The sequence below is a fragment of the Periplaneta americana genome, chromosome 1, assembly GCF_040183065.1.
Source record: "Periplaneta americana isolate PAMFEO1 chromosome 1, P.americana_PAMFEO1_priV1, whole genome shotgun sequence".
In the NCBI taxonomy this organism is placed as follows: Eukaryota; Metazoa; Arthropoda; class Insecta; order Blattodea; family Blattidae; genus Periplaneta; species Periplaneta americana.
This window is the reverse complement of record NC_091117.1, coordinates 145,077,956-145,104,116: the sequence shown is the minus strand read 5'-3', so window position 1 is coordinate 145,104,116 and position 26,161 is coordinate 145,077,956. Positions and strand designations below refer to the sequence as shown.

The 26,161-nt window shown below is 35.2% G+C and overlaps 2 protein-coding genes across 3 annotated transcripts in view; one reads left to right on the top strand and one right to left on the bottom strand.

Annotated features, from left to right (window-relative positions):
- Positions 1-12,710, bottom strand: part of LOC138701783 (calcium-binding and coiled-coil domain-containing protein 1-like) — a 72,301-nt gene extending 59,591 nt beyond the window's left edge. For both annotated transcript variants that reach the window (XM_069829045.1, XM_069829053.1), the window contains exons 1-2: positions 12,508-12,710; positions 8,577-8,715 (exon numbers count right to left, since the gene is read on the bottom strand). In XM_069829045.1, coding sequence (XP_069685146.1) covers positions 8,577-8,714 — 138 coding nt within the window. In that variant the 5' untranslated portion in view covers position 8,715; positions 12,508-12,710. The remainder of the gene's footprint in view (positions 1-8,576; positions 8,716-12,507) is intronic.
- Positions 12,711-22,035: 9,325 nt separating this feature from the next.
- The window catches only part of Lasp (LIM and SH3 domain protein Lasp), a 179,969-nt gene continuing 175,843 nt past the window's right edge, over positions 22,036-26,161 (top strand). The window contains exon 1 of the mRNA XM_069829016.1: positions 22,036-22,286. Coding sequence (XP_069685117.1) covers positions 22,218-22,286 — 69 coding nt within the window. The 5' untranslated portion in view covers positions 22,036-22,217. The remainder of the gene's footprint in view (positions 22,287-26,161) is intronic.

Below are 26,161 nucleotides of genomic sequence, written 5' to 3'. Positions count from 1 at the left end.
AAAGTTCATCCAATAAAGTGCAGCCCAGGTTATTCAAAACAGACACAAATTATGTACTCTCTTTGACACCGAAATTGGTTGCTGTTCAGAGACTAAGTCCTCCTTGGAATAGCTCAGGAAACAATGTGTGCACTGTGTTTACATGTGTGCATTTTACATTGAAAGATTCGAAGCCCAGACTTTGCAATGAGAAGAAAGAGTTCTATCGCTAAGTCATACAGGCTTCATAGGGAATATGTCATTTCGTGATAAACAGATATGTTGCTTCTACAACTTGACTCCATTCTCTGACATCGATGTTTAATATTTCTTCCTGTGAATCTCGAATGAACCCAAACAACACTTAGACAAATTCAGACTACAGGAAAGTGACCATTTTTCGTGTCAAAGGGTATACGTCCTTTGTAGGATTCGTCTTGTTATTTTTCTACCTAATACTTGTAAACGTCAATTCTTCAGTTTTCTTTCCACGCAGTTCTTTAAGAAAAATTTCAATTCTTTTGCTGTTTGAGAGTTTGGAAAACGACATTGCCCTTTTGGAAGTAACTGTCGAAACAGAAAAACATAATGACTGTCACCTAATCATAAATATTACACAAAAAAGGTTAACTTCTGCTGTAAAATTAGAGGTAAAATTACGTGATAAGTGATCTAAAGGAATATAATATAATAAGCCATTACGAAATTCATCAATCAAAATATATGATCAATGCCAAAAAACAAATCAAGAGAAGATAAATAATAGACTTCGAAGCAGCACTTGTAAAAAGTATATGTTCATGAATGTAAAAAAAAGATACTGAAACCAATGTTAAAGCAAGCTATGTCATTGCAGAGCTGCTAGAAAATGATTTATTGAAAGTGAATTCGTTAAGGAGTGAATTGTTAAAACTGCTGAAATTGTGTCTTGGTTAGGTTCAAACTCTGAAATATATCCTTTTCGCGAAACACAGTGGCCAAGAGAATTGATGATTTTTTCAACTGATTTAACTCAATAATAGCTATAAATCTCTATTACAGTTGATGAAAGTACGGATATCAATACCATGCAGTGGTGATATTCAAACACATTAACAACCAGTTCTCTCATGAGTATTAGGAATCGAGTGAATAAAAATCTATTGGAAAAGAGGATGTGACAAAATTAATATGAGTTGCAAATATTTAATACAATGTATTCCACTGTATTTATTTTTATTTTTTGTTTCTTATTTTTATTGTGTAATCATGTAAATCGTGTTTATTTATCACTTAACACCAATATGTATTCCACTGTGTTGTTTTTTTAATAATTATTATTTTTTTTATTGTGTACATTTTATTAAATTGTCGGTTTCTGGTTTAATTATGTGAATTTTACTTACTTTTAATCTAATATTAATATGTATTCCAATGTCGTTATTTTTACTATTTTTGTGTGATTCGTATTTGATTCTAACAAAATTAATATGTATTCCACTATGTTTATTTTTATTTTATGAGGTAAATTTTTATGTAACTATCTCTTTTGATCTTATTATGTACCTAAATCGTATCAGTATGTAATTACTTAAATCCGATCCAGTTGTAGGTTCAACTATGTAAGCAAGTTTTAATCCTGGTTAGTGTAAGAGAAGGCATTATGGCTTTAACTCTGCCAGGTTAAATAAAGCCATTATTATTATTATTATTATTATTATTATTATTATTATTATTATTATTATTATTTTTATATTTCTGGTAGCACCTCTCTGAATGTAACTAGGTGATTTAAATAAACTTAGAAGAAACAATACCATTCATTCTTATTCCATCAAGTGATATAAACCACAGATTAGGCATGTTACATGGATCACGGAAACATGAAAGAATCTCTTCTACTTTAATCACAGAAACCACAAAGGATTAGATACAGTTTTCAGCTTCCAATAATATTGTTAATGTAACGTCAACACAAAGCCACAAGTAATGATCACCTATGTCGACACTTACGGTATCCAGTGTTTTCTCATAGAGGTGTTCAAACAGTTCTCATGCAAAGTAGATTCATCTGGAACTTTGTGACCACTAGTGTCTTCAAGGGATTCTTCACCACATTCTACGAGATTTTTTTGATGCAAATACCTCAAAAAACTGCATATTGAAAATGTACACCATAGAACTTCTTATGGATGAAATGAATGGTTGAATTAATCTTTTTCCTTTTTCTTTTTTGTGACTGTTTTTACTCTCCCCCTTCCCCTCCCTGAAAAGTACGATTTAACAGTCTCCTTTAGATTCGTAAATATTTTAGAAAGTTTGTGGACCAATAGGTTTCATACATTTGATTACGGAATTACTAACGAAAAATACATGTTACAATAGTAATGTGAAACATACACGTTACAATAGTAATGCTACAAAGGAAAAAAATTAGAAAATGTCAAATCCTAGGAATCCAAGCTTCACTAATAACATGTTTGCGCTCTACCATCTCTACCATGGGCTAGACCGCTTGGCCTGGTTACCTGGTTGGGTTTTTCCGAGGTTTTCCCCAACTGTAAGGTAAATGCCAGGTAATCTATGGGGAATCTTCGGCCTCATTTCGCTAAGTACCATCTCGCTATCACCAATCTCACTGACGCTAAATAACCTCGTTATTGATACAGCGTCGTTAAATAACCAACTTAAAAAACCATGGGCTAGGAATGTTTATCAATATTAGCAAAGGTCTGAATTTAGAATGACACTGATGAAATCTTGGTTCTCTCTCAAATCATGAAAACTTTTGCTGACAGTAAAGCAAGAGGCAGAAAATTGAATGTTTTCATTTACAATGGTGTCAATGTGTTTCTTTTGCTATAAACAAGACCTCTATACACACTATCCTGATGTGACATATTAACATGTGTCATATCCTATATTTGAATGGAAGTGTTTATATTGCTATAATATGTCGAGTTATTGCTGTATCTCACACAATAAACCATCTGAGGCATCAAATCAATATATGGATTCCCAGATTTCGTCAGACCTGTTAAGGCATAAGAAATGCTCTGCTCATTGTCGAATTATGTATCGTGGATATGAACAAGGCAATGCTGTACTACCTTTCTCAGCTTTGTTACAACCATTTCTAGAAGGGCATAGAACTGATCTTTCGACATGTAACAATACACTGAAAATCGCTCTTTATCTGCCAGAAGTTGAGGTATCAGGTAATGTAACTCGCCATAACCATGCATTTATAGGATGCATCCGCATCATTCTTGTTCCATGTTCAGCTGCAATCATGCACATTGCTGCTACATTCGCCTTCTAATCAAGTTCAATCAGCAACATCTTTGCCATTGCAACACAATGATGCACTTATAAAATCTATTCAATTGACGTGACACAATGTCGGAGCAGTGTAAACAGCTGAGCCCTAGGTGCTGTTTTAATAAAACCCAGCAGTTCAACATTTTCAAACTATAAAATGGTACAAATTGAAACACCTGTGCTTCGTTGGATGAGGCATGTTCTTAAAGTAAGTTCCAAAAGGGTGTAGTAAGTAAACGGGAAGATATTTACAAACCATTTTTGTTGCATTGTATTCCCTACACTTCAATTACTTCTCAACATAATCTCCACAATTATTGAGGCATTTATCGAGTCGTGGCACAAGTCTTTCTACCCCCTCTTTGTAGAATTTGCCCGCCTGTGATGTGAACCACTCTCGCACTGCTATTTTCACTTCATCGTCGCCATCAAAATGTTGACCACCGAGGAACTTCTTGAGGTGCAGGAAGAGATGAAAGTCACTCGGAGACAAATCCAGGCTGTAGGGGGGGAAAGTCAATTTGTTCCCAGCCAAATTTCGAGATGAGATTTTGGGTGTCACGAGCTGTGTGTGTGGCCGAGCGTTGTCATGAAGCAACACAACTCCGTCGGTCAGCATCCCACGTCTTGTTCTGAATTGCGCGACGGAGCTTCTTCAAGGTTTGACAATAGGTTTCTCTAATAATGGTTTCACCCCAAGGCAAGAATTCCATGAGTAGGACTCCTTTTCTGTCCCAAAAAACAGTGCACATGATCTTGTGTGTTGACATGGTTTGTTTGAATTTCTTTTTCCTTGGCGATGCAGTGTGCCTCCATTCCATGGACTGCTGCTTCGATTCTGGTATCATGTGAGACACCCAAGTCTCGTCACCTGTCACGAAATGGTCAAGAAACTCATCGCCTTGCTCACTGTAACATGTGAGAAAGCTCAATGCACTGGAAGCTCGTTTGGTTTTGTGTTCCTCGGTGAGCATCTTAGGTACCCATCGTGAGCACAATTTTCGATATCGTAATCGACCTGTCATAATTTTGTAGAGAACACTCCGCGACATTTGTGGAAAATTCAAGGAAAGCGAAGAAATTGTGAACCTCCTGTCCTCATGAATTTTTTCATCGACAGCATGCACCAAATCGTCATTGATCAAAGATGGCCGACCAGTACGCTGCTCGTCATGCACAGAGACGCAGCCCTAGTTGAACTTCCTAACCCATGTCCTGACCATTTCATCACTAATGGCATCATCACCATACACCTCACAAAGTTGACGATGAATGTTTAAGTATACTGTATTATTTGAAATCACAAATAGGACTGGTATCATGGTTTAATTTTTTTTACAGTGTATTTCCAGTTTCTACATATACCGTAGCATAGTTTTAACTTCTTATCCTAAGTGATTTACGTTAATACAGTATATGTGCCAACAAATAAACATAATTTTAATGATAAAGAACTTTTAATTTCAATTAATAAAAGAAACTGTACTTTTATTTGCAATAGGTAACAACTACTAACGTAGCAAAGATAATGTCTTGTTTTATTTGAGCAAAATCATTAACTAGCTCGTCTTTTACTTCTTAAGCATTTATAAAAGTGAAATATTTTAATGCAGTTCTCACATTTTTTCTTTAATACTAATACTCAATTATTAATTTTTCTAATCTTAAACTCAGGGGGTAAGGGCAACTGTCCCGCTTTGCCCTCTGTAAATGACGCCTCTACCTATACTCAAAAGAAACATTGGTCTTATTTTGTCTTGTTTTTTTAACTGATTGCTTAAACAGTTCCATTTATTTATAAATACCTAGAGTCATTCTAAATATTCAATAAAGTTAGGATAGAACAGTCAAAGGACCTAGTTCTTGGAAGGTTGTGTTGGAGTAGGCAGTAGCAGTGATGGCAACATACAGTAGAATGGCTATTAAATGTATATTTTTCCAGTCACTCTAGAACTTCCGTGTAACTTGGTACTTACCACATTTATGAGATGTGCATATTGAAAATGGACCTCAATCAAGTCGAGTAAAGCCAATAAATTGTCGAGTTCTGGGCGATAAAATACAACCTAAGGACCAATTGAGTGACCCACTCACACACAAACCTACCAACCAACAATCCCTATATCTTGTATAATATGGACTGTGACTACTCACTTAAATCTCTGGTTTGAAATCTATGTTATTTTTATCTATGGAGGAAACTGAAAGATAGAAAGTAGTCAATTGGAAGCAATTTAATGCAAATGTAATTAAAATACATTATTCATGTCAAAATTTCTAACATCACGAGAAATCTACTATAAGTTAAATTAAACTTAGGGTATGAATGTCTAGGAAACAAACTACTAGTTTATTGGGAATGGCACACTGCTTCAGAGCCTCTAACCATGACTAAACTCCAAGGGGTTCTCCTTATAATAATGAAACAACAATGAAATAAGGATAATAGGAGGAACAGAATTACACAAACAAAAGTTGACCCACAACCCATCTGCCTACCACAAAATTCACGTTAACTATCCTAGGCTGAACCCTAGCCTCTTTGTTGAGAAATCGTATGGATCCGAAAATGTTAAGCTTCTGATATATTAATAATAGGCCTATATAGGTAGTGCAAAATTATTTAAGAGAATAGGCCACACCTACACAAAGGGAAAGGATGCTACAATTGTTATGCTCATCCAAGTAAGACAAAATCATGGGACTCAATGAATGACAGGTATGAATGCAAACAAAACTGTGTACTTCGCTGCACTAATATTAGTATGTGCAGTGATGCAATATGTTGCTGAGTTACTGTTACGATCAATGTCTATAAATAGAGTAGCCTACATCATCCTAAAAGAATGCTTAGTGACGTCGCACTGTGGGAAATAAAGTTACCAATTGTGGAGCTCTTGAGCTGTATCATTAAGGATGTCGTATTGAAGGTGACAAAGGAAAACAATATAAGTAAAAAATACTTCGTAATACGGAATTTCTCATTCTTAAACAAATTAAATTAGAGTCACGAAAATCTTACAGCAACAACAAATTATGAGCTGAAATGTCAATTTTGTCCCAGTTTGAAACAATGGTCTCTTCTACTGATGAGAATAAGAGTTATGAAATTAGCTAGGCTACTTTCATAACCTTCCAATTAAATGTAGCATCGTAAGTTATAAAAAACGTATAGGCTAATTGAGATTATGACATCCAAATCAATATTGTTTTGTTTCTGAAACTTCCATTCTAAATTTAAAAATGAGAGACAGACTAACTCTAAAGTTCAACAAATTACATTTTTTCGTAAATTGACATGTTTCACACACATAAATTAAGTGGGAAATGAACTTCTCTCAAATAAATTACAAAAATTATATAAAGATTTAGTATGATGCAGACTCAATGGAAAGAAAATATATTTGCAATGGAAAATACAGGATTGTAAAGGGAAAGGCTAGTAATATAAGGTCAAAGAAAAAAGTAATGAAGGACAAATTAATGGTGATCAAACCAGTTTTAAGTTATTTACCACTGTGAGTCCAGAACATAAGATCCAAACATTACAGGCACGTAAAATGATATACAGTAGTTCATTGCTGAGTAAGTGGGGCTGAGATCACATCTGTAAAACAGCCTGATTTCTATTCTCGGTATGTACAATTTTAGCCTGTTGAGCACTTATTCTTGTTCTCTCTCATCTGCTACAGTCTGATAACATTGTCCAGCAGATACACATGATAGGGTCATATGGATGTGGATCAGGGTTTGTTGGCAGAGCTAACTGATGTGACAATAGACAATGCATGGAGTTTACAGATTTCACCTACCAACATTAGCGAGGATTCCACAGTCTACTAACTTATAGTTTTTCGATCTTTCCACGTTTCTCCTAAAGATTGCAACAGTCTTATAATTTATAGACAGAATCAAGGGAACTGTTATGAAGAATCCACTACAGAAGCTCCGATTACAAACAACAGATTGATCAGCCTAATGGACTTCCAAGACAAACACTTTTATCAATTTCACTATGCTGCCATCTAGTGGCTGCAAAGGAAGTTACATTATAACTTATAGAATTGTATGGAAATACCTCCGTCTTTGACGGTCTTATTAATAAATTTTCTTTACTGTAACCTATTTTATATTTCAATTTGTATAATCATATTTTTGTAAAAGGCAAGGGTCCAAGAGACCTGGTACTTTTAATAAAAACATCTTAAAACTCTAAAAAAAAAAAAAAATTGTATGAAACAACTGTACTTCCATCTAGCCATTGTTACCAAAAAATGTCTTTGGTGGAGGTTATGGTAGTTATTCTCTTTTTATGTTGCCATTTCATAACATGGGAATGGTCAATCTGATATATGTGATCAGGGACAGAACTCCTCCTGACACACTGTAAGATTTCAACAAATTATGGTCTTCAAAATCTTGCAATGACATTTCTTTGACCTATGTACGCATCTGTGCCTACTGAAAGAATATCAGCTTGTGTGTTTGAAAGATAGGTTGAAAATGGAGTTAGATAAAGACTTGTTAGAACACGTTTTCGAGATAATCACGTAACCTTACCATCATTTCACCAATTTCATTTTCCATAACAGTCACTCCATAAGATTCCTACAGCAAAAGACTACGCAGCTAAGTTAGGAATACCCTAGTTGGTCCCAAAACTTATTTGTTAGTCTAGTCATTTTGTTAATCAACAAAGAATCAATCAATTGAGGGCTTTGCCGGAAGAAAATTGGATAGACCTATACGCCCTTCTTCAGAAAACAGTTTAAAATGTAGTGAATAATTATAGTAGCGAAATTTTGTTTTGACTGTACTGTACATACCTGCAGAACAGGGCTGCGTGTGTGTATAACATTTTAATCAGGTGCGTTTTAAAATCTTAGATTGCATGTATCTCAATTCGCCATATTGAAGTATACGCCCTTTTTCCGGCAAACACCTCAATTGTCAATCAGGTGGAGATGTCAGTTCACATCTTATTTATTCTACATGTTGGTGTGTGTGTGTGTGTGTGTGTGTGTGGTGTGTGTGGGTGTGTGTGTGTGTGTGTGTGTGTGTGCGCACGCGCGTGCATGCGTACGTACGCATTGGTGTGTGCGTGCGTGTGAATGCCCAACAGTCAGCTGGTGAGTGAAATGTGAGGGTTGACAATGCCACACGAAATCAAAGTCACATAGAGAAACCACTATGTCAGCCCTTCATTTCTCGGATTTTTTAGAGCCAGTGCATTCACTTAATTACGAAAACTAGGATCACTATTAATTATGAAATACAACAGACATAAATTGCCTTACCTTGGCGTACTGTGACTGCATGAGTAAAGAGTCTGGACTAAGTTCAGCAATATGGGGAATACTATAATCTTCAATCAAGACACTCAATTCCTCTTCCAACAGCGATGATGCATTTTGTGGTTTAACACTGTCTGCCATCCTATAACAACACATATATTAATTTTGAATTCTCTTTTATTTTTATGAAAGATATGATGAAACTACAGTGAGTCCCAGCAAACATTCCTGATGTTTCTGTCAGCCAACCAGCAGTAGATCCCCTCCTCTACCACCACTGCTTGCATCCACAAATTCATGATGCTCCAATGTATTAAAATTTCCCACTATATTATATTAATAACATTCGGTACTCACTCTCCTCACAGTAGCTGTTGGAAGTGTTGCCCATCTTGTGTGATACATAATTTACATCACGTCATTCACAAAACCTGTTTCATTAAAACTATTCACTAATTTAATATTGGTTTTCTACATGGAACTGGGCAGCCAGAAAAATCTACATCTAAAATTTTCCCTTGTTCTGCCACATGACTTATTTTCCAGATGTAGCTAAGTTTTCAAAATTGGATATTTCAGTTTTATGACTAACTACTAAAGATGCTGATTTGACTATTTTCACGAGTTGATCTCCCCTTATCTGCATGTGTAGGCCTACATGTTCATGCACTGAACATAGCACAAAGCAATAAACGTCACTTCTTTCAATAGTCATGCAGAAAAGGGGAGACAAACTCGTGAGAATAGTCAAATTGGCATCGTTAATGGTTAGTCATAAAACAGGAATGTCCAATTTTGAAAATGTATATCTGGAAAATAAATTTTGTATCAGAACAAGGAAAAACTTTAGACATAAATTTCCTGGCCACTCAGATCCACATAGAAAACCAATACTAAATTAGTGAACAGGTTTAATGAAACAGGTTCTGTGGATGTGATGTGATTATGTATCACACAAGATGAACAATATTTCCAGCAGCTACTGTTAGGAGGATGAATACCGAATGTTATTAATATAACATATCGGTAGTAAGTTTTAATCCTTCAAAACACCATGAGTTCAAGGATGCAAGCAGCAGCAGTAGCAGCAGAGGGGAGATTACACAGAAAATAAAAATAAAGATTATTTGTTTATAATTCTTGCGCATGTTAACAGCATTAATTCAACAACCTAGTGCATTAGATGTTGATGTAGTACGGTATGTGTTTCATATATCAGTACCATGTTTCTTGGTTAGGGAATTTTTGCGGTTATTTATGAAAAAAAAAAAAAAACTGAAAATTCAGTCAACTGCGAAATGCAGTCGGTTGTGTTACGATTTCTCAAAATATTCTATCAATTAAAATTTGTCATGCTGTGTCTGGTGAAGGAGTACCTCATGGTCTGAAATATAAGTAGTGATGTTCAACAAAAAGAAACTAATAGGCCTAACTTATTCACAATGAGGAAAGATCTGTGCATCTCCCTCACATCAGTTAATTACTGATATTACTGAAGATCTCATCCTCTGACTGAGGTTCTGGCTGATATGTACATCTATTATCAGGCAGTACATCTCACTTGACGATATGTGTCAGAGGAAGAACATTTGTTTGTATGCATCTGAAGTCTGACTAGTGTAATATGTAGCTAGTCGGCGATGTATGCAATGGAGGGGGAAAGGAATTGGCCATCCAACCCCATTATCTCTTGGCCTAGTTGCCTCGTAAGTGATACCTGTCTTCGGACAGTTGACTAAACAACAATTGAAGATCTCAAGAAAAAGTCTGACAAACACACTTGACAGAACAAAATAACGTTTTTATGAAGTGCATGAAAAATTCCTCACTTTGGTGGTTTGAAGATATTGACTACCTAGACACGCAAAGTACAGGAACATACTCTGGCGTAGTCATATCCAGTCCATATCTTTTGATGAGTCAGCTATTTGTTCAAAACACATAGACAAATATAGCCTACATCTATGCCGATTTGCACTCCATCAAAAGTTATGCTGTGATATTTTCAACATTCACAAGCGTCAATTAAATCAGCCCTACGTGAAATAACATTAAAAGAAGCAAAGGAATTAAGAGACAGTGAACGATCTGTGACTCCTGGGGAGAAGCTCTGTTCAATGTTTAGGAAACGCTTGTGTGAAGTTCGTAACACACTCACAACTCAAAACAGAACATCGTCTTCTTTTGGTCAAGAAGTTACTGAGTCTACAGATTTGATTCAAGAATCACCAAGTAGACTGAACACCACTTTACTTCAGTAGGCATATCCCCTATACAATTGCACTCAGTTTCTAGGCACAGGTAATCGGTTGCAGCTAAACGAAAGTTTCAATCAGCAGTACAAAGCACTCAGTAAAATTTATGATATTGAATTAGCAACTGAACCAGAACTTGAGACAACAAAAGCGAACGTGCAAGAGAAAGCACAACATTCTGATAAGTTAATGGAAAAATTGAAAATAAAATTAAACATGTCAACATCCGTGAAGGAATCCAATACTTACACTGGTACCACTGTCATGGCCTAGAAATAAAGTTAGTGAAATGTTTGACGTTTCTGAGTACATGATACGCCAGGCACGTGCACTTGTGACTGAGAAAAGTATTCTAGCATTGACCGAACAAAGGAAAGGGAAGAAACTATCAGAAGAGACAACCAAGAAAGTGATTGATTTTTACTTGGATGATGACAATTCAAGAATAATACCGAAATGAAAGACAAAGTAAGCATAGGCCTAAGTAAAAATGTTTATAAACAAAAAAGGCTTGTTTTAAGCAATATGTCAGAACTGCATTCAATGTCCTCACTATTTTACTAAATAATTCTAGAGTAAATTAGGCTACATTTTTTGTTTGTTTAAAACAAATATGATGACTTTAAGACCAACGTTTTCCATGTTTCTGGTCACTCACGTTACAACTTAATCCTAGTTTTCAAAACTTGATGAAAGGCATTTCACATAAATTAGGAGAAGAAATTATAACCTTGTGTTCACTTATCACATGTATTTTTTAATATCCTCCACTATGAGTGTTTCTTCTACTTATTATAAAATGCTTGAAAATATAGGGGGGAAATTTCAGTACAGGGATTCCTCACTGACAATTATATCTTACAATATTAAAAGGAGCAGATTTGTCTGCGTTTGTCGAATGCGCACCACCATGTTTACGAAAAGGCACGTTTCGGCGCCAATAATTTATTTTGTGTGCACAAGGTTGGAATTTTGAAGAGGGAAAGGAAGGAATCCGTGTTCTGAAATTTATCCTAAGGAGTTAGGGGGATTAGGCTTATACCACTAGTTAACAAAATTATTAGCTCCAGCACATAATGTGCATTCTTGGAAGGACATAAAATAATACAGACTAGCGTAAATGAACGAATATTGAATTACGGTACCGCTACTCATCATTATGCATATTCTGACAAAAATTTAGTAAGTGGCAGATGGTTCGCCGTAACTGATATTGACGTACGTACTCGAAGTTCAAGTTTATGCAATCCATATAAATATCATGTTAACAGAAATGCTAAAGTAGGATATTATATATTACACAGTTATCCCCGCAGTAATAATTTGACCGACAATTATCAATTTCCTCTCAACAATTTACAATGAGTGTAAACAAGTACCGGTAATAAAAAACACTGACGTGATTCCTGTTCTTCCCCATCTGAATGAGTCATTTATTTTTATTTTAATGTCATATCTGCTTCAGTATTGCTAGCATAAATACAATCGAAGTCACTTACGCAAGACAGGAATTTTGTGAAATCATCCTTAAAACCTATTAATAAAATACAACAATAAACATCTGCTTTAATTCAATATCTTATTACATCGCTTAACATTTTCCAGATTCGCCGTCTTCTACTCACACAGTTAAATGTACCGTTACAGGCTAAAAACAATATACTAAACAATGCACTTACTTTTTGTGTATCACACTGCAGAATTTTAGAATTCAGAAGAATATCGAACAAGTTAAAATAGTTTATGCGTAATTTTCTTCACGAATACGTGTGACAATCATTATTCTCTATTGCAAGTGAACATCAATACACAGATTCATAAAATACCAACTAAAGATGTTGCGAAACATACAGCTGTTAAACGCGATTACGCAGCTGGTAATTCTGACAACAGGTTCACCAACATAAAATACGTCACAGGGAGAAAAACATACGACATTCAAACTTCTCTAAATGCAGTCTAAATATACCATTATATAATATCTTTTGAAATTAAATTAAATAATGTTTCATTTAACGACGCTCGCAACTGCCGAGCTTATTTCAGCGTCGCCGGTCTGTCGGAATTTTGTCCCGCAGGAGCTCTTTTACATGCCAGTAAATCTGCTGACATGAGGCTGTCGCATTTTAAATACACTTAAAATGTCATCGAACCCGGAACTTTCAAATGAATTTTTCTAAATAATTATTGGATTTTTTTTTTAATTTTTGCCACTACCTTTCCTATATTTTACTCCTAATAGTTACATACGTCGTCTCTCTTGAAATCACCTGGTGAGCACTGAATTACATGATTTCATGTTAGGTTAGATTAGCTGTAAGGTAATTAAATTTGTGACGAAGCCAAGAAATTATTTATTTTTCTTCTCCCGAATACATTCATCCGTCTTTAGGTGCTTTGCTTTGGTTGCTATGAATGTAGCTTGTCGTTTAATATCTGGGTTATATTTAGTGAGGGAGAGAAAGTTTTACTTCATTGCAATGTTGTGATTTACTGTGCTCCAACCACGAGAAAGTCTCTGCCGGATGAGACGAAGGAGGGTAATGCTGTGAATGAATGTTGATGTCATAAGGTCACACACGTGGGTACTCTTATCTCTATTGACTAGCTCTCACAGCACAAACCATAACATTGATACCAATGAGTTAGATACTATAGAGAGGTCAAAGACCTCAGAAAGTTGAAGACAATTGAACATTGGTCCGCCATGTTTCGGTTAGTCAAAACAAAGGGGCGCGGCTCGGATGTTGTAGGAAATGACTGTAATGAAGTTAGTATTATTGTGAATTGAGTTACATATTAAGACTATGTTAATAAGTAAAAAGTAAAATACACACAAACCTTTACGTTTTATAACAGCTGTAGGCCTATGTCTTACTAGTTTCACTAAATATAGCCCAGATATTAAATGACAAGCTATACTCGATGCAACCAAAGCAAAACACCTAAAGACGGATGAATTTAATCGGCAGAAGAAAAATAAATACGTAATTTTTTGACTTCGTCACAAATTTAATTACCTTACAGCTAATCTAACCTAATATGAAATTATGTAATTCAGTGCTCACCAGGTGATTTCAAGAGAGACGACGTATGTAACTAATAGGAGTAAAATATAGGAAAGGTAGTGGCGAAAATTAAAAAAAAAATATCCAGTAATTAAGTTATTGAGAAAAATTCATTTGAAATTGGAATTAACACAGAGAACTTTTGAAAACTGCAATTGTTAAAACTACAAATAACCTCTTAGCATGCAACATAATAATTAAAGTATGACACTAATAGAAATTTACTCATGATCATAACTCACCACATTTATTGAAACGATAAGATACTTACGATTAGCATTGTTATCAGAAACAACAGGAGCCACAGCTAGGTACACTTCTTTTCGCGTGATGGAGACATCATGTAGTCTAATATAATTTGAAACAAATATTGTCGCGTGATGGAGACATCGTGTAGTCTAATATAATTTGAAACAAACATTGATCTCACACGTGTCTCGCAACTAGGCAGAGACTTTTGCAGAATAAAACTGTTCTTACATTATTTTGAACAATAATGACAAATTGTGTGTGATGCAAGTGCTAACTTTCCTCTTTGTTAACAAAAAGAGCCCTACGCATTAATAAAAAGAAAATTGGAGTAGGCCCTATAAACACAATAAATACTAAACTCTTGATGGTACAAACTTATTAATACAGATATTTCGCTTATGCTCAGTCCGTCTTATCTTATAATTCTCTGCGGCAATGGTACCTGTATGGAGAGGGTTTAATTATCCAGCAACGAATATTATGATTTACGGTACATTTCATTTAAATCCGAGGGAATGAGACATTTTTGGAAAATTTAAAGTCTTAATTATTACTTTTTCATTTATAAATCAGCTTTTTACAAAACCTATAGTGAAATGTTTAAATTAAATATTGATGTATCTGAAAAATATAATACATGTACCAACTCGTTGCACTGTGCCTTGCGGAGGCTGGCGGTACTATAGACCGCCATGTTTTTTAGGGAACGATCCATAATACTGTTGGCCTCCGCAGGGAGCGCTTATCAGAGGTCTTCAGCCTCGCTATAGTATCTAACTCGTTGATTGATACAGACATATTGATACTACCCTAGTTACAAAATTAGATCACAGTAATCTCCTGGTCTTTTAATCTCTTCATACAGGAAATAACATATGCAGGAGAGCGCATGGTTTTTAAACTGGCTTTATAATGGTAATATTTTTTATCTACTTCATTCCAATAGATGAGGCAATAGTAAGCACATTCCTTTCACGGTTGATCTCCTGGTTGGAGAACAGTATACATGGAAATATTTTGTCCTCTGATCTGTTCATTAGAATTGTCGTCTGCTGTAGGACTATAGGTCTCGCAACCACGGATTACCGACGGAAGGAATGCGGATCAAACACTGCGATAAGGAAGAGCGGGCGACAGGAAAGGTCACGAGATAACTTGAATGATATTCAAGAGTACATTCGGAAGAGAAATTACATCGATAGAATCAGTCTTGCCTTGTGATAGTTACATTACGACTTTAGTTTGTTCCATTTCATGTGAATGCGTGTCTTGTATCGCAAGGCATTATTATTTCATTCGTAAACATATGTTGTGCGTTTAATTAGCTTCGACTTTTTCTCTTGCTACATTCTTTATTTCCACAACGATGTCCTCATTTGTTCATCTTCTTGGAAGAGCCAGTACTTCTATCGGCTCGCAAATCTCCCCCACCCCTCGGCGTGCCTACATACACACGTCAAAACCGACAGCAACGCCACCATTGGTTTACGGTAATCGTTTCTTGCGTGAGCTATACCACTCAAAGACGTTTTATAGTATACCACTTGACAGCTCTGCTGTGTTGCCACATCTATGAAGATAACTTGTTAATTTAAGATGGCGGTGACAATATGGTACTGCTGCTTCAACGAACTCCTGCAAATGTTTTATTAAGGCAACAAAAGTCGATTTTGGATATCTAAGCCCTCCTCTGCCTTGGTCATTTAATGGTGTCGAAGTTTTAGGCATAGATATATTCCTAATAGACCAATCACAACTTACTTTCTCATCAATTACGCGTATTAAATATCTGCAAATCAATGCTTGGGAAACAGTTTCTAAATTAATGTCAATTCTATCATTTGGTACTCTAAGCTTGTCCAAAAGAATCAAAACATGATCAGGAAGAACAAGGTAATTTTCGGTACCGGTATCTGTGATACTATTCCCACCAGTTGGAAAGGTCTTTCTGCAATATATATTATCTCCAATGACATTGGCTGCTTTGCAAGCTATCATAAGTCCTGACTTCAATATTCTTTTGATAGCTTCTGCTGCTGTGTACGTACATGTTAAATGTTATGTTTTATTTAATGGCGCTCGCAACTGCAGAGGTTATATCAGCGTCGCCGGATGTGCCGGAATTTTGTCCCGCAGGAGTTCTTTTACATGCCAGTAAATCTACTGACATGAGCCTGTCGCATTTAAGCACACTTAAATGCCATCGACCTGGCCCGGGATCGAACCCGCAACCTTGGGCATAGAAGGCCAGCGCTATACCAACTCGCCAACCAGGTCGACATGTGTACGTACATTTGTTATATCATTACTACCACCTCCCATTCTAACTGCGCTAAAAGAATCTTTACTGGATCTCCAGAAAATCTTCTTGTGAGAACGTAGAAAAATCCATTTTTCAAAAGATGTATGATACAATGAACTGTAGAGTTCACAGTGAACAGAAGTGCCTCTGTCGTCTCTTTGGTTAGCCCTTTCAATTTAGCCCGTTTCGATTCAGCCTGAATCCTTCTTATATATCCGACGAAGTATTACTGTAGCCACTGCAGTCTTTCATCAGCTACAGAATAAAACTGCATGGAATTCGGGTTGCATTGTCTCATATGCTGTGTTTTGTCACGTCATGCATAGTGAAAAATTTATATATACACTTCATGAAATGTACAGATGGGGCAGCTTCTGAGAAGTATACATTGGTATTGATACGGGCATTGTTATTCATGAAGTCAACTGTGGCAGTTACTCCAGGAGAGAAAACTTGTACAGCCGTTGCTAATACATTCATTCTTTCGAAGTTAGTAGGTTCAATGCTTAGCATAACACCAGGCTTTAAATTTTTTTCTTGCAGTTCTCTCTATAGTCTTCTGAACGAAAATGGATACTACACACACGTAAGTAATCAGTTGGAACCCACCTGCTACCATTATAGACATCTTGTCTGGATATAGACACCAGCCACTTTTCTCTAAGTTCTTTTGCTGAGGAAAATTCATGATATTTTATTTCCTTTGAATGTGAACTTCCTTGTCTAGATTTACAAAGGAGAACACAACAATTCACCATTTTTAAATATGAACATAGCACCTAATTTATATCGAAAATTAATATCACGTTTCGCAATAATTTATGACTTTGCACAAAGTTTATACACACAAATTAGAGCATAAAAATTCAATATATTTATAACTACTGACTTCAACGAATATTTAGCTTAGTCAGATGTAATAATTAATCATACAATCACTAACAATCGCCTCAACATTTTAACATCTGCAGATTAGAAATGATGTGGCTCTGTGCGGTATGGTGCAGTCACAGTCGCGCTCTAGCGGCAAATTCTAGAAACATTACTATACGGCATTTCCCATATGTGTTATAAATTTTATAAATTGTACCGAAGAGTAGGCAGTATTATTACAATCCAGACGGCGGTGTCATTGCTATACGGCGTTTCCCATGTTATAAATTTTATAAATTGTACCGAAGAGCAGGCAGTATTATTACAATCCAGGGGCCTGTTTCTCAAAACTCACGTACTAGTAATACTAGTCTGTACAGTAGTAATAATAGTTTGTTTTACAGGGGCCTGTTTCTCAAAACTCATGGACTAGTAATACTAGTCTGTACAGTAGTAATATTAGTTTATTTTACAAGTCTTGTGTTTCTAGAAACTACAAGGGTAAAGTAGTAGTTACCAGGGGCCTGTTTCTCAAAACTCACGGACTAGTAATACTAGTCTGTACAGTAGTAATAATAGTTTGTTTTACAAGTCTGTGTTTCTAGAAACTACAAGGGTAAAGTAGTAGTTACCAGTTCACAGACTAGTAATATTGGTCGATTTCACCAGTTCCTAAGAGATTCTGTTTCTCAAAATGCTAATCTAGTTGATTATAGGCTACTAGTATTCCACAGGAATGTTCCTACAAGACTCTAAAGACTGGTGATTTCTATATTATCAGTTACCAGTGGCAATCTTTCTCAGATAATCAAAACAAAATATTGTAGTTATTTTTTTAATATGTGGTTTAGTGATTCCGATTGAAGTAGTACAGAAGTTGTGAGAAGAGCTTAAACTATATCGAGAAAGAACAATTATTATTCCTTTACGGGAGCATTGTTTAAATATAATGAATGGTTTAAATAAAGTGCTGAAAAGCTTGGAGAGTTGTTCAATATAGTGGGACCTGCCATAACAAGACAAACAAATAGAAGTCATGCATTATCAGCAAAGCTTCAAATACAAATTGCTCTACAAATCGGGATGTTGATTATTTTCCAATGCCATCTGGTTTTTCTGCCCTAGACCAGCAACACATGCAGAATTTTTTTCCTAATAATCTGATACCAATTCATCAACTGCAGTAATTTTTGCTGACTTTCCACCTCCACAGCCAGTTCTTCTGACATTGTCAACTTTAGCCTACAAATTAAGTACAAAATGACACTAATTTACGAATAGATCAAACGTAAAACTGGAAAAAAAAAAGGCGAATTTTTCAAGTCATAAGTGGCATCCATGTCGCCAGTAGACTCACTTGCTACATAATGTGTTCATATTATGATACTGTGAACTTGAATTGGTACTCGTCAAAGTTGCTTTCTTAATGTTGGGCCAGTAAGTGTCCCTAACGTATGCATAATCTTTGTTCTGAGGTATCAGTTCCATACCCTCACATATTACAAATTTTTTTGTCCATTCGTTTACTTTATCATTTTTTGTTACTATGCTTGAAAAAGCACCAAATAATATATCCTTTGATTCATTAATCATATTGAGTATAGTTAATTTGCTTTCAATTGATGGAATTTCAAGAAAAGAGATAAGTAAGAACCAAAACACAAACAACTTAGCCTTCTAAATTCAAATAACAATACCTACCAATGGCTATAAACAAATTAACTCAATCAGCTGACTAGTGAAATAGATCATGTGACTAGTGAAAAATTGTCACAAGTTAATAGACTGGTAAAATAGTTTGAGAAACAGAATCTACTAGAGCTGATGAAATATACTCTGGTAACTAGTAACTGGTGAACTACTAAACTAGTATTTTTGAGAAACAGGCCCCTGTTCACAGACTAGTAATATTGGTCGATTTCACCAGTTCATAAGTGATTCTGTTTCGCAAAATGCTAATCTAGTTGATTATACTAGTATTTAACAGGAATATTCCTACAAGACTCTAAAGACTGGTGATTTCTATATTATCAGTTACCAGTGGCAATCTTTCTCAGATAATCAAAACAAAATATTGTAGTTATTTTTTTAATAAATGTGGTTTAGTGATTTCGATTGAAGTAGTAAAGAAGTTGTTGTGAGAAGAGCTAAAACTATATCGAGAAAGAACAATTATTATTCCTTTATGGGAGCATTGTTTAAATATAATGGACGGTTTAAATAAAGTGCTGAAAAGCTTGGAGAGTTGTTAAATATAGTGGGACCTGCCATAACAAGACAAACAAATAGAAGTCATGCATTATCAGCAAAGCTTCAAATACAAATTGCTCTACAAATCGGGATGTTGATTATTTTCCAATGCCATCTGGTTTTTCTGCCCTAGACCAGCAACACATGCAAAATTTTTTTCCTAATAATCTAATACCAATTCATCAACTGCAGTAATTTTTACTGGCTTTCCTCCTCCACTGCCAGTTCTTCTGACATTGTCAACTGTAGCCTACAAATTAAATACAAAACGACACTAATTTATGAATAGATCAAACGTAAAACTGGAAAAAAAAAGGCGAATTTTTCAAGTCATAAGTGGCATCCATGTCGCCAGTAGACTCACTTGCTACATAATGTGTTCATATTATGATACTGTGAACTTGAATTGGTACTCGTCAAAGTTGCTTTCTTAATGTTGGGCCAGTAAGTGTCCCTAACGTATGCATAATCTTTGTTCTGAGGTATCAGTTCCATACCCTCACATATTACAAATTTTTTTGTCCATTCGTTTACTTTATCATTTTTTGTTACTATGCTTGAAAAAGCACCAAATAATATATCCTTTGATTCATTAATCATATTGAGTATAGTTAATTTGCTTTCAATTGATGGAATTTCAAGAAAAGAGATAAGTAAGAACCAAAACACAAACAACTTAGCCTTCTAAATTCAAATAACAATACCTACCAATGGCTATAAACAAATTAACTCAATCAGCTGACTAGTGAAATAGATCATGTGACTAGTGAAAAATTGTCACAAGTTAATAGACTGGTAAAATAGTTTGAGAAACAGAATCTACTAGAGCTGATGAAATATACTCTGGTAACTAGTAACTGGTGAACTACTAAACTAGTATTTTTGAGAAACAGGCCCCTGTTCACAGACTAGTAATATTGGTCGATTTCACCAGTTCATAAGTGATTCTGTTTCGCAAAATGCTAATCTAGTTGATTATACTAGTATTTAACAGGAATATTCCTACAAGACTCTAAAGACTGGTGATTTCTATATTATCAGTTACCAGTGGCAATCTTTCTCAGATAATCAAAACAAAATATTGTAGTTATTTTTTTAATAAATGTGGTTTAGTGATTTCGATTGAAGTAGTAAAGAAGTTGTTGTGAGAAGAGCTAAAACTATATCGAGAAAGAACAATTATTATTCCTTTATGGGAGCATTGTTTAAATATAATGGACGGTTTAAATAAAGTGCTGAAAAGCTTGGAGAGTTGTTAAATATAGTGGGACCTGCCATAACAAGACAAACAAATAGAAGTCATGCATTATCAGCAAAGCTTCAAATACAAATTGCTCTACAAATCGGGATGTTGATTATTTTCCAATGCCATCTGGTTTTTCTGCCCTAGACCAGCAACACATGCAAAATTTTTTTCCTAATAATCTAATACCAATTCATCAACTGCAGTAATTTTTACTGGCTTTCCTCCTCCACTGCCAGTTCTTCTGACATTGTCAACTGTAGCCTACAAATTAAATACAAAACGACACTAATTTATGAATAGATCAAACGTAAAACTGGAAAAAAAAAGGCGAATTTTTCAAGTCATAAGTGGCATCCATGTCGCCAGTAGACTCACTTGCTACATAATGTGTTCATATTATTATACTGTGAACTTGAATTGGTACTCGTCAAAGTTGCTTTCTTAATGTTGGACCAGTAAGTGTCCCTAACGTATGCGTAATCTTTGTTCTGAGGTATCAGTTCCATACCCTCACATATTACAAATTTTTTTGTCCAGTCGTTTACTTTATCATTTTTGTTATTATGCTTGAAAACGCACGGAATGATATATCCTTTGAGTCATTAATCATATTGAGTATAGTTAATTTGCTTTCAATTGATGGAATTTCAAGAGAAGAGAGAAGTAAGAACCAAACACAAACAACTTAGCCTCCTAACCTCAAATAACAATACCTACTCAAATGAACTCAATCAGTTGACTAATGAAAGAGACTAGTGACTAGTGAAAAATTGTCACAATTTACTAGACTGGTGAAATAGTTTGAGAAACAGAATCTACTAAAGCTGGTGAAATATACTCTGATAACTAGTAACTGGTGAACTACTAAACTAGTATTTTTGAGAAACAAGCAAAGCGAGCCCCAAGTCGGCCGTGCGCTATTATTGACAAATGCGACCCTTTAGTTAAGATCCGAAACTCGGTGTATTAATATTAGCTTCCTATGAGAGATGGCGCAGACATCAATATTTACATATCAATTTTTTTTGTGACTTCTGTACAACATAAATAACTATTTATTAAACAATAAGAACAATTATAAGATGAAAATAGCTCCATATTTATTCTAATGTATTTGTTACGTTTAAGAAGTATAAAACAGCCACATCTTATTACAAACAACTACTTAAATGATACGAAATTGACTTTCTGAGTGTGCCCCTCCTCACTGGCATTGTAGATTCGAAACCATCCGAAGCGACAGTTTGTGAATTTCCGTCCTACTGCAAAGTTGTTTGTGCGTGCATGTGTAGTCGATTGGCATTTCCGTGACGATTCGTCAAAACTAGTGATTTAGTGGTTGGTGTAATACGAAAGTTTGTATCTAATTTACGTACATTACTTGTATAGTAAATAACAATGAGTAAAAAGTGTGCGAGATGTGAAAAAACAGTTTACCCGATAGAAGAATTAAAATGCTTAGACAAGGTGAGATTCTTGCTTTATTTTAATCTTCATAAAAAGTAAAATGGAATACTGCTCTTTCAGAGTTCCTTGTATCGTTGAGTTTTGTGTAATTGCTTCTACGTACTGTAGTCGAAAACGTATGATATAGGTTTGATATTATTACCAATACCGGTTTATTTTAAATGGTACCACTATAGAATCGCAGTTTCCAGACTGAAACGGCCTTCATAGTATGTTCTCTTAAGTCTGAAGGGCATGCACTTTTTCAGAGCTTCTTTTTTTAATCTTTTTAAATTTTAATAACTTTGAGATGTATACTCACTATTGTTGGAGTTAAACATTTTCGATTTTCAATTGTGCACCTAAATATTACCTAGACGAAATTAAAGGCTTTTCTTGAATATCCATCATTGGCTAAAACTAAGCACACAAATAGCGCACATTTGTTGTTCACCTACAGTTGTTATAAATATAAACAAACTGCTGTTTTTTTGGTTTGTGTGTTAGATCTGTATGATTCATTTATATAAAGCACCCCACTTCTGCTTCACACAGATTGCGTATTGGTATAATTTAGTTCAAATCAGTTGACGGTAGGTACGTACTACGTTCAGTTCAGGGAACTTCGGGGATCCTTATATGCAGATTTGGTCAATCGTCGCCAAAGCCCAAAGCGGAAAATAATTATGGTCGCTTTGACGTTGTATTATTGGTCCAGGGAAAATAACTCTTATTTTATGAAAGTACTCGCGGGCTCGCAGCAGCCACCATTACGGCTAAACTAGCGCTGAGATAGTTTCCTTCGTACTCCACACGAATCTGTGAGAGGTTAGATTTGGTTAATTTAGGCTTTTATTATGCCTTGCATATACGATCAACTGCATTTCCACAAAAAATCCTGACTACTAGCGCTGAGAGTTCCAAAGGGCAGATCTTTCACTGCAAATCCGGCACTCTCCAAGCTTTTCTATCTTGTACCTTCCTCTTTGCCTCCGCGTATGATCCATATATCTTAATGTCATCTATAATCTGATAGGCTGATTTTCTTCACTCCCGAACTCTTCTCCCGTTCACCTTCCTTCCAGTGCATCCTTCAGTAAGCAGTTTCTTCTCAGCCAATAACCCAACAAATTTCTTTTTGTCTTCCTGATCAGTTTCAGCGTCATTCTTTCTTCATCCATTTTTTCCAACACATCTTATTCTGTTTGTCCATTTCACACGTTCCGTTCTTCTCAATATCCACATTTCAAATGCTTCTATTCGCTTCTTTTCACTTCGTCATAATGTCCATGTGCCTGCTTCATACAATAAATACCACACTCCACACAAAGCAGTGATTATTACCTATTAAATGTACTAGCAAGGCCTAGTGCAATTTCTACAGTCCAAAAATAGCTTCGAAGTAAACAAATGTGTAAACCTATCTGTTGTTTTATATGTTCTACTTATTCGTACCGGTATTAAATGGGATAAACTTAAGTAATTCTCTAAAATAACTACACCAAAGGAGGCACGGCTTTGGTTTATATCAGGTGCCGTGATAGGTTAGTTATTTATTTAATTAATCTTGCAGTGAAAGTAATCTAAACTGTTCCTGTAGGTTGGAATAGATAAAAATAATTAGTACGTATATGGAAGTTAGATCCTAGGTACAATTAACATTTGTCTTTGAAAGGTGAGACATGGTGGCACTGCATGTTTAGGCTGTCTGGATTCTTAACAAACTCTAGATATTCACAAGTAGTGTGATAACCCTGATCAAATATATAACAGGTACAGCTTGATCAGTGTAATGAACTTTAAAGGAAGGAATTGCATGAAGCAACTGTACTTCCATTTAGCCGTCGTTACCAGAGAATGCCTTTTCGACGGTGGAGACTCTGGTGGTTATTCCTCATTTTATGTTGCCATTTCATAACATGTAAATGGCTAATCTGATAACATATGTGATCATGGGTGATACCTTAAGTACTAGTCAGCAAAGTGCAAGCAAGACCACCACTTAAAAATAACTGAGGGCAAAGGCAAACCATTGGGACACAAATCTAATCCAATAAAAAGAAGAAAAATCTCTAGACAATAGCGGAGGATATAGTTGACCAGTGTTGTTGGCATTACAATATTTACCTATATTCTGTTTATCCCTGAAATAAATTTTTGCTCAGGAAATTTGTAGCCCTACATGTTTTTTAACGAAGTCGAGTGTAATGTTTTTAAATGATTATCATATTAGGCTAGTTACGTAAAATTAGTCACGGTTTTACAGCATCAGAACCAGTCCATTACTTTACCGAGACGTAACCTTGACTTAAATAAGCTTTTGGATTGTTAACTAGACTGGTAATTTGCATATAGACCACTTTTACACTAAACCTAAAATTTGTTTTTGCAAGATATACTAAAACCCTAAACTGATCTAACCTAACCTTTTCCTTAATCTGTGACAGGTTAAGTTAAGTTAGGTTAGTGTTTTAGTATATGTTGTAGACACTAAGGTTAGGTTTAGTGTAAAAGTGGTCTATATGCAACGTCGTCTCATAGTAAATGACCACTAGACTAGTATCTTTTATAATGTACGTAGCTTACAGTTTCGTTTCATACACTAGGGCTGCTGATTGAAATTTTAACGTATGACAAGAATATATTTTCATATTGGCCAGTTATTTGTTGTACGTACAGATGGAATTTTTTAGATTGGAAAATAAGACTACTGTATATTTCTATATTTTATTTAAAAGAAAAGTATTGGGTATCACAGAGTATTTTCATAGGTTTTTTTTTTTTTTTTTTTTTTCAAATACTAATCTCATACTGGGTCCTGCCACTGATTGTGACCGTTGTCAGTTATAATCATACCACGCTCCATTAGATGGAAAATAGTAATCACTAGTTGCCGTAGTTTTATTTAATAAAGTAAAAATAAAAATTACTGTTCGAAGCTGTAACTCAAATTACACTTTCATGTGTTTCATTATCGGCTGGGAGAAATAGACTAACCACACGTTACCCCTTACTGGTTAGTTGATCACCTTTGCTGAATGTGAGATAGCAGTCAGCTGTCCGCGGGCTGTCGAGCCATAAGAAAAGCTACTATATAACATGTACTTATTCGGTGTAGTTAATATTTCTCAAATTTCTCTTTCGCCACAGGAAAACGCGAACATATTTCTGAAACGTACTATACTCACTAACTCAATACTGTTTACTATGGCCGTAAGGCGACTTTGACTGCATACGCGGCCTTGGTTCTGTGTGGAGGACGTTTGGAAGTTTACTATTAGAGGGGGTGGGCTTGAAGTACATTCCAAAACTCAGGTACAATAAAAATTGAAGTAAAAATAAAATGATGTCCCTGTACATCCATATACTGTACAGTACTCCGAAATGTTCCAGTAACCTAGATATGCTATTCTTCCTTATTTTAGTTTCCTTTACAATTAAAATTATTTCATAATTATATATTGATTTTTTGTTTCATGTTTATTGCTTGGGTTCGTGAATGGCCTTAGTCTTTACATTCTAGTTAGGATTATTTTGCAGTGATAGTTCTGTTGTACATAAAGTGAACAGATAAAACAAATACAGCATAAACTGTCATGTAAGCTGTGGATAAAATGTTGTAACTTCAAGAGTAATTATTTATATTTGTAAAATTAACTTCTAGTTTTTTCTACTACAGCAGATGATGTAACTAAGTTAATTGATTAATTAATTGTCTAAACTTAATAATTAATTTATATTTTAAAAGTATTTATTTCAGTCACTGACTTCACAGCATATGTTTCAGGTGCTACACCTTTACATTACATATTTAAAGGACGTATGAATGTTTTCGTTGGTCTACGCCAACATCATCAGATACGAAGTACATTTCAGCAATATCAATACTCTCTACT